Source organism: Asparagus officinalis, chromosome 1, assembly GCF_001876935.1.
Source record: "Asparagus officinalis chromosome 1, Aspof.V1, whole genome shotgun sequence".
Taxonomy (NCBI): Eukaryota; Viridiplantae; Streptophyta; class Magnoliopsida; order Asparagales; family Asparagaceae; genus Asparagus; species Asparagus officinalis.
Genome location: NC_033794.1, coordinates 13,992,121 through 14,002,032, shown reverse-complemented (window position 1 = coordinate 14,002,032; position 9,912 = coordinate 13,992,121). Strand labels below are relative to the sequence as shown.

The 9,912-nt window shown below is 44.5% G+C and overlaps 1 protein-coding gene across 1 annotated transcript in view; it reads left to right on the top strand.

The window, feature by feature from the left end:
- Window positions 5-9,912, top strand: part of LOC109830856 (uncharacterized acetyltransferase At3g50280-like) — a gene marked incomplete at its 5' end in the record, with an annotated part of 10,964 nt that continues 1,056 nt past the window's right edge. The window contains one exon of the mRNA XM_020398218.1: window positions 5-104. Within this exon, the coding sequence (XP_020253807.1) occupies window positions 5-104 (100 nt within the window). The remainder of the gene's footprint in view (window positions 105-9,912) is intronic.

Sequence of the window (9,912 nt, the reverse complement as noted above, 5' to 3'; positions counted from 1 at the left end):
CGGCCACTCGCTGCCGCTGCTGGGCGCGCAGGTCACCGAGCTCACTGACGGGGTCTTCATTGTCATATCCTTCAACCACGTCGCCGGCGATGGGTTCACCTGTTGTGCGTAGCAGAAATTTTGGCAGAGTTTTTGGTGCACAATAAGAGAGAAAGATTGCAATAAGAATTCCCGTCTCACCAAGGAAACAAGAATCTGAAGTGAATATCTCAACAAAGTGAGATATCAGCTCTTCCACTTATCAGTTCTAGGACTGACCTGTCGAGGGAACCTAATAAACTATTATAATGGCTACGAATAGCAAATCACACAAGTTTTACGTGGTTCAGCAAATTGCCTACGTCCACGGGGCAAGGAGGAGGGAGATCTACTATTTGAGAGAGAGAATACAAATAGGGTTTATGTTTGTGTCAAAAGTTGCCTTTTCCATTGTTTTCAAACCTGTTACACCGTTTATTGATTACAAGTTCAAACTGAAAAGAGAGTTGATCTTTTTATAAGATCTTCTTACAACGAAAAATAAAGATTACAACTTTATCAAACAAAACACAGCAGTAGTTTATCTCCCGCTGCTTTGCGTGGGATCTTTGCCTGTGCCGGGGACGCGTTAGTCCGTGGACCACCGCAGACCAAAGCCGATCGACAATATAATTACGCTCTTGTTTCACGAGGGAAACAATTACGGAAGCGACAATCACGACCAAGCGAGATTGTGGCTCTTCTCGAGATTAAAACCAAGTTTAATCCGGAGGAAAGAAGGGAAAAGAATCACAAACCTTTCGAAGGGGCTTTCTTTATGAAAGTGTTCGCCAAGCTCTGATGATTCTCCTCTGAAATTCGTGGTTGACTGGTCAATTTGACAGCACCTCGCCTTCTTAATCTCAGATCTCCGATCCCCTTGAAAGAAGACCTTAGGCTTCTATTTATAGGCTTTTTGAGATGTGTCTCCTAGTAGGAATTGATGTTTAAACGTTATCTGCGGTTTATAACTGTCTAAACGTGTTTATGGATAACCTCAGAGCAGTTGGAGAGGTTTTGGGACGAAAGAATCCTTAAAAATCATCGAAATCCGTGTTTGGGGAGGTTTTGTATCCAACAAGAGTCCTGGTGACTCGGGACTGTGCGAGTCAGCTTCTGGTGACTCGAAAATGTGTGAGTCAGCTTCTGGTGACTCGGAACTGTGCGAGTCAGCTTCTGGTGACTCGGAACTGTACGAGTCAGCTTCTGGTGACTCGGAACTGTGCGAGTTAGCTTCTGGTGACTCGGAACTGTGCGAGTCAGCTTCTGGTGACTCAGAACTGTGCGAGTCAGCTTCTGGTGACTCGGAACTGTGCGAGTCAGCTTCTGGTGACTCGGAACTGTGCGAGTCAGCATTTGGTGACTCGGAACTGTGCGAGTCAGCTTCTGGTGACTCGGAACTGTGCGAGTCAGCTTCTGGTGACTCGGAACTGTGCGAGTCAGCTTCTGGTGACTCGGAACTGTGCGAGTCAGCTTCTGGTGACTCGGAACTGTGCGAGTCAGCTTCTGGTGACTCGGAACTGTGCGAGTCAGCATTTGGTGACTCGGAACTGTGCGAGTCAGCATTTGGTGACTCGGCACTGTTCAAGCTTCTAAGCAATGTTTCGTGATTCTTCCAGCTTCTTTGTTTTGCGTACGCTTCGTCGCCTTGCTGATTTTGGATGAATTCCTTTGACTTGGATAATAACGTTTATCGTCTTTTCCTTGTCTTGCACTGTGTTTGAGGACCTATGGGCAATTTTTAACGCCTACAGATACCCCCTCCAAAGTGTTTCAGTCTCGTTTCTTTTATAGAGGAGCCTGAAATACTTTGGATATGATAGGCTATATTTGCAGAAGGACCTGTCATGGGTTTCATTTCTTGACTCCTTCAGCCCTCAATCTATTCAGAGTTCTGTCGAATAGATGAAGTTTTTACGGCTCTGCGTTTATCGTCTGACCGCTGTTGAAATCTTGAAACTAAACGGCGTCGCTGATTTAACGTTGAGTTGACCCTCGTTGTTGGGGAATTCCCATCTGGTGACACCTTGACAGACGTTGACCAAAAGTCATGCATTTGAAGCAGAGAGGACCAGTTTATACTCGTATACTCTTGGGAGTTCTGAAAGTTAGTTTAGCCTCATATACTTATCGGAGGTCGCCGGGTTATCCTTAAGAATATTGTATACGATATTCTCCAGGAACTTCCCGTCGAGGGTGGGAAACAGTTTAAACTCGTATACCCATTGGAGTTTTAAGAAGCAGTTTATACTCGTATACTTTTCGGAGTATTGATTCTTTCATTGCAACGCATTGATCGGCATTGACCTAGGGTTACGCGTTGACCGGCGTTGACCCTAGGGTTTTGAATGTCGTACGTTGACTTTTTTGATCGCAACGCGTTGACTGGCGTTGACCTAGGGTTACGCGTTGTCCGACGTTGACCCTAGGGTTTCGAATATCGTTGGATGCTCAAGTCACGAGACCAACTAACGAAGCTGATGCTTCAGTAACTCTCGTATTTATAGGATTTTTGGCAAACCCTCAGCCATCAACGGGTTTGATGAGCCTTTACCGACCACCGTTTGAGTCGGGCTAGCATGTGGATTGTCTAAATCCGTTCCGCATGTGACGTTGTGCTAAGAGACTGAATTCTTTTAGACTTGGCGCTACGACTTCGAATACGTAGACTTCGTCTTTCTCACGGGAATAGACTACCCGACAACGTGTATTAGACGCTCACTTATCCCTATTTAGGCTTCGGGATAAAATACCCCAGACTGGTATTCTGGTGTCTTTTTCTACGGAGAAAGACTAAACCGGCGACGCGTGTTAGGCGTCGGCATATCCTTTCTTAGGATTCATGATGAAATTCCCCATGCGTGTAAGGCATGGATTCTGGTGTTATTAATAACAACATGCCACAATGTTGAATATATGAACGGGTGTTCTTTTTAAACGGTTAAGAACTGACCGGCAGCGCGTGTCAGGCGCAGACTTATCCCTGCTTAGGATTCGGGATAAACTTCCTAGGATGAATCCTAAATTGATAAATTTCGGAAAAGATCGATGCGGGAAAGGTAGACGTTGACTTATCCCTACTTAGGCTTCGGGATAAAAATACCCCAGACTGGTATTCTGGTGTCTTTTTCAATCGGTAAAAGACTAAACCGGCGACGCGTGTTAGGCGTCGGCATATCCTTTCTTAGGATTCAGGATGAAATTCCCCATGCGTGTAAGGCATGGATTTTGGTGTTATTAATAACAACCTGCCACAATGTTGAATATGTGGACGGATGTTCTTTTCAACGGTTAAGAACTAACCGGCAGCGCGGGTTAGGCGCAGACTTATCCTTGCTTAGGTTTCAGGATAGAATACCCCAGAATCGAACTCTGGTGTCTTTTTGTACGGAAAAAGACTAAACCGGCAGCGCGTGTTAGGCGCAGACTTATCCCTGCTTAGGATTCGGGATAAACTTCCTAGTACCTGTGAGGCACAAATTTTGGGATTTGAAAAAGGTGGTGTCTTCTCTTGGGGCAAAGACGAACCCGAAATGGGAGAGGAAGAATTTTATATTCTATCTCCCGACACTGAAGACGAAGAATTTTATATTCTATCTTCAGCTGGAAAGGAGACTCGAGGTGGGATCTCCACCCCCAGAATCCGGAAAGGTGAAACTAAGAGTGGGATCTCCACTCCGAGAATCGAAAAGATTCAGATAATCCTAACTGTTGGAAGGTTTGATTACCGAACTAAAGATGAATTTCTCGTTTATCGAGAGGGAATTATGGTTTTGACCTTAACTGTAGGAAGGTTTGATCACTTGATTTGAAAGTGGACCTCTCGTTCATTGGAGGAATCGAGAGGGGATTTTGACTGTGGTCCTAACTGTAAGAAGGTTTGACCAATTGGGAGGTTTGAGACGATCCTAACTGTAGGAAGGTTTGATCGCTCGATTTGTGGACCTCTCGTTCATTGGGGGGAATCGAGAGGGGTTTTGGTTTTGGTCCTAACTGTAGAAAGGTTTGACCAATTCTGAATATTATGTCCAAACTCTAGCAATAAGAGTGATGAGAATTTGAATGGGAGTTTCTTATTCATTACCTTGCTGTGGTGACCGGGTTATCCCTAAGAATACACTATATGGATTTCTTTTGGGAACTTCCCGTTACATGAATCATCCACCCCCAGCTTCCTCTGCTGAACTGGGTATAACGAGGAGTACGTTATCCTCAATCGCATGTTCAGGTTATCCTTAAGAATATATGATTCTCTAGGAACTTCCTGTTACATAAATCGTCCACCCCCAGCTTCCTCTACGGAACTGGTCGGACATTATTCTCAGTTACCTGACCGGGTTATCCTTAAGAATATTAGTGTAACATCCTCCAGGAACTTCCCGTCAAAAGTGGGAAACAGTTTAGACTCATATACCTATTGGAGTAGTGACTCGGCCTTGGCCGAGCCAGCATTTAGTGACTCGGTTTTTTCGGGCTTTGTTCTGGATTTTGGCCTCCAGATTTGACGTGGTTTCGTCAGTTTAAAGTCTGCAGTACTTGTTTGTAGTTTCTTGGCCTCTTGTACCAGGATTCTTGCGTGCGCAAGTAAAGCGTGGCGCTTCTTGGTTCATTCTTCAAAAGTGGAACGTGTCCTCTTAACGGGGACCCATTCATTTGTCGTTGGTTTGGACCAATCGCTAAGTCGCTGCTGTGCCTGTTGGCGTCCTCTAGACTTCAGATCCGCTTCATAGCGGATTCCATCCAGTTGACGCCGTCTTTGACGCGCCCTCTTGGATAAAGTTGGTTCGGCCTTGGTAGCTTCAGCTTCACAAGGAGTCTTTTGAACCGCTGCGGGATGAGGTTCTTGATTTTGAACCTTCAAATCCAAATGTCCTCGACCTTTCCTTGTGGAGTTTCTCCTATTCCTACGAGGGGAGGATGATCGGGAAGAGGAGGATAAGTACTCTTCATATTTTGCTTGGTCGAACTCGTACTCGACCTCCTCGTTGATCGGTATGACGATCTTTGGTTGCGACACTACAGCTTTTGATGAAAAGCTGTCGGCTCCCACTGTGGTCGCCAGTTTGTTTGTGTCAAAAGTTGTCTTTTCCATTGTTTTCAAACCTGTTACACCGTTTATCGATTACAAGTTCAAACTGAAAAGAGAGTTGATCTTTTTATAAGATCTTCTTAAACGAAAAATAAAGATTACAACTTTATCAAACAAAACGCAGCAGTAGTTTATCTCCCGCTGCTTTGCGTGGGATCTTTGCCTGTGCCGGGGACGCGTTAGTCCGTGGACCACCGCAGACCAAAGCCGATCGACAATATAATTACGCTCTTGTTTCACGAGGGAAACAATTACGGAAGCGACAATCACGACCAAGCGAGATTGTGGCTCTTCTCGAGATTAAAACCAAGTTTAATCCGGAGGAAAGAAGGGAAAAGAATCACAAACCTTTCGAAGGGGCTTTCTTTATGAAAGTGTTCGCCAAGCTCTGATGATTCTCCTCTGAAATTCGTGGTTGACTGGTCAATTTGACAGCACCTCGCCTTCTTAATCTCAGATCTCTGATCCCCTTGAAAGAAGACCTTAGGCTTCTATTTATAGGCTTTTTGAGATGTGTCTCCTAGTAGGAATTGATGTTTAAACGTTATCTGCGGTTTATAACTGTCTAAACGTGTTTATAGATAACCTCAGAGCAGTTGGAGAGGTTTTGGGACGAAAGAATTCTTAAAAATCATCGAAATCCGTGTTTGGGGAGGTTTTGTATCCAACAAGAGTCCTGGTGACTCGGGACTGTGCGAGTCAGCTTCTGGTGACTCGGAAATGTGTGAGTCAGCTTCTGGTGACTCGGAACTGTGCGAGTCAGCTTCTGGTGACTCGGAACTGTGCGAGTCAGCTTCTGGTGACTCGGAACTGTGCGAGTCAGCTTCTGGTGACTCGGGACTGTGCGAGTCAGCTTCTGGTGACTCGGAACTATGCGAGTCAGCATTTGGTGACTCGGAACTGTGCGAGTCAGCATTTGGTGACTTGGCACTGTTCGAGCTTCCAAGCAATGTTTCGTGATTCTTCCAGCTTCTTTGTTTTGCGTACGCTTCGTCGCCTTGCTGATTTTGGATGAATTCCTTTGACTTGGATAATAACGTTTATCGTCTTTTCCTTGTCTTGCACTGTGTTTGAGGACATATGGGCAATTTTTTAATGCCTACAGTTTACAATCACACAAATTAAACCCTCACACAAACTCTCAAATCTCACACAAACGGATGCTAAAAAACTCTCTCAAATCCAAGACCAAAGACGGCATTCACAGAAGCCTTGACGCCCCTTGCACACGCGTTCTCTCCTGCTACCTCACACGAAGCCAATGAAGAGAGACAGCCGCAGTTCCCATCTTCACTTGCACGCCGCCCTTGCTCTGCCAAGTTTTCTCATTGCACAGCAGCAAAAATCAACTGTAGTTTTTTCTTTGCCATTCACCTGCTCATCGAAACCCTAGGAATCGTGTTATTATTTATAGGACCGCAACAGTAATCGGGTAGTCCTGCTAAAGTCCGCTTTGTCTCCAGCTCATTCACATGGTGGCCCCCCTTCTCCTTTGCTTTGCTCTCCGCTTCATTCACGTGGTGGCTCCACGTTCACAATTCTCCACCTTGGTGAAGTTTTTCTAAAATTGAGCCGACACCAAAGCAAACAAACATCCCACTTGTTGTGTCTAATACGCCGTGAAGTTAATTTACGACAACGGACTCAATCCACAACAAGTCAGGAACCCAAATAAGAGTCCAAACAATCTCACCCCCATCAAAATCACCTAATCTAAAACTGGCTGCATCTGAAAGACTGCCTACGTATCCTCTTGCCCAAGGAATCAAGCCGAACGTAGTTCACCCAAATGGCCACGAACGACCTCAATCCAATAGAAGAGTTCGCAACCCTCCTCCAATATCATCAATTCTGTGACTGATAGCACCTCCAATGGCCTCAAAGTGTAACGAATCAAACACCTCCACCTGAGGTAAACCAATGGTCATATGCAAACTACATCTACTAGCTACACTCTAATCAAAACCTAACTCATCATCTACATATAAAACCAATTGATCCCCAAGCTGTGTCACCTCAGTTTGAATCCCAAATAATACAGAATGATCCGGAGAATGTGGAGTAATCTCCACCCAATATGGAGTAGCATCACTCTCTACCCGCTGCGATACATCTAAGGTCTGTCCAAAACTCTCCACCTACTGAGAGTCAATTAGCTCCCTCATTGAAGCCTCAACCGAAGAGACACTACCAGACCAAACACCCAATTGAGTTTTACCTCCTATTACAGCAGTTGACAACTCTTTAATAAGATGGCTCGAATATGTCGAAGTTTCAGTCCATAAACTCTTCTGCAGACCATTGCTTGACAACAAACACCGATCCTCCTCCAGCAAGGCACGACTCTCTAAATTTTCCACCCTATCTAGTTGCTCCAAGATTTTCTTTCCAACGAAGTGTTTCGAAATGCCGTGAGCTCGGCTCCAATACAGAAACAGGTCCATCTTGTACCTCCTACCAAAACCAGAATGAAGTACCTTCACCTTTCTGCCAATCTCATACTTCTTCAATCTGTTAGAGACTACTAGGACTTTCTCCAATAGGAATTTGGTTGTAACCCAAACACGCCTAGAACAGCCACCAACAAAGGAAACCAAACATCTATTACCTCTCAATGATGCCCCCTTGGAAGGCCCCCAAACATCCACATGAACACCTCCAGAACGACCCTTAGCACGGTGAATAGAGATGTCAAACTTCACCTCGGTCTTCTTGCTCACATCAACATGTTCACCGGACTTCAAACTGCAGGTCTTCGCATCCTCTTTCAATCTTTGCAAGGAATTAATACTGGAATGACCAAGCCCCAAATGTCGCAGTCTAGTCGAATCAATAGAAGTCGCCACTTCTCTACCTGCTACTATACCTCTAGTCAAGTAATACAGGTTATTCCTTCTGACGCCCTTCATCACAATCTGAGAGTCTTCCACAATCTTGAGAATCATGTCCTCAATTCGAACATTCAGACCCTCTCCAACCAAAGCTCCAATCGAGATCAAGTTCTTCCTCAAGGAAGGAACATATCTCACATCATATAACTCCCTAACAGTCCCGTCAAACATCTTGACGTGAATTCTTCCTATCCCAAGGACCTGGCATGCACGGTTATCAGCCATGTACACCACACCACTATCCAGCTTCTCAAAACCGGAGAACTATTCCCTTCTAGAGCATACATGATAGGTCGCACCACTATCCAACATCCATTCAGATTCCTCCGGATAGCTATCTGTAGGACTGATAGAAAGCGAATAAATAGAAGAGTCAGAAATATTACCATCCGATATAACGATGTTTGCTTCTGATAATGGTTGCTTTCCTTTTCCCTTCTGCTTATTCTTCATCCATTCGTCGAGCTTTAGACGGTCTTTCTTCCAATGATCAGTCTCCTTGCACCAAGCACACTGATCTTTTCTAATTGTAGGATGTCCTACTCTAGACTGTGACTTTTAATTCTTCCGGTTTGGACCCTTCCCTCTTGCGGCCAACGCCTCTGCTACCGACTTAACTGAAGCCTCCTTATCCTTCTTTCGAAGCTGATAATTCACAAGTGCAGCAGTCACCTCACTATACGAAAGAGATTTCTTCCCATTAATCAGAGTAAGAACGAAGGTCTCATATTTCTCGTCGGGCAAGGAACTCAACAATAGCAACGTCTTGTCCTTATCTTCAATTATGACATCCGTATTCGCCAAATCCGTAAGAAGTTTTGTGTAGGTGTTCATGTGATCACTAATTGAGGTTTCCTTCTTCAACTATAAACGATAAAGTCTCCTCTTCAAATGCAAGCGGTTCTCAACACTCTTTGTCAGATACTTACTTTTGAGAATCTCCCAAATCTTCTTCGCAGAAGTCTCATTCATCACATCATATTTTAGATCTTGAGTCAAACAAGACCTAATCACACCATACGCCGTTCGATTCATCTTCTTCCAAATATTCTCTTCGATATCATCTGGCTTGCCATCTAACTCCAAGGTATCCTCTAAATTCTGCGTGTTCAGCGCATCCAAAACCTCACATCTCCATAATCTAAAGTTGTTTGTGTCATTAAACTTCTCTACATCTATCTTCATATAGTGGATATTCAAACTCCGAATGGTCTTCGTGCCAGAAGCACCACCCTCGACACCCGAAGCACCTTCTTTTCCCGACATCTTACTCAACGCACCAACGAACGAAGAATAGATCCAAAACTGAAAAGATAGAGTCTTTACCAAAAGATCCCACCTTTATCACCAAACAAAGTCCTAGACGAGCTTTCAAATCGATCTACTCCTCTAACCAAAATAGAAAACCCTAGATCTGAATTTGGGCTCTGATACCACTTGTTATGTGCAGCGAAAATTTCGGCAGAGTTTCTGGTGCACAATAAGAGAGAAAGATCGCAATAAGAATTTCTGTCTCACCAAGGAAACAAGAATCTAAAGCGAATATCTCAACAAAGTGAGATATTAGCTCTTCCTCTCATCAGTTCTAGGACTGACCTGTCAAGGGAACCTAATAAACTATTACAATGGCCACAAATAACAAATCACATAAGTTTTACGTGGTTTGGCAAATTGCCTACGTCCACGGGGCAAGGAGGAGGGAGATCTACTATTTGAGAGAGAGAATACAAATAGGGTTTACAATCACACAAATTAAACCATTACACAAACTCTCAAATCTCACACAAACGGATGCTGAAAAACTCTCTCAAATCCAAGACCAAAGACTACGTTCACAAAAGCCTTGCCACCCCTTGCACACGCGTTCTCCCCTGCTACCTCGCACGAAGCCAATGAAGAGAGACAGCCGCAATT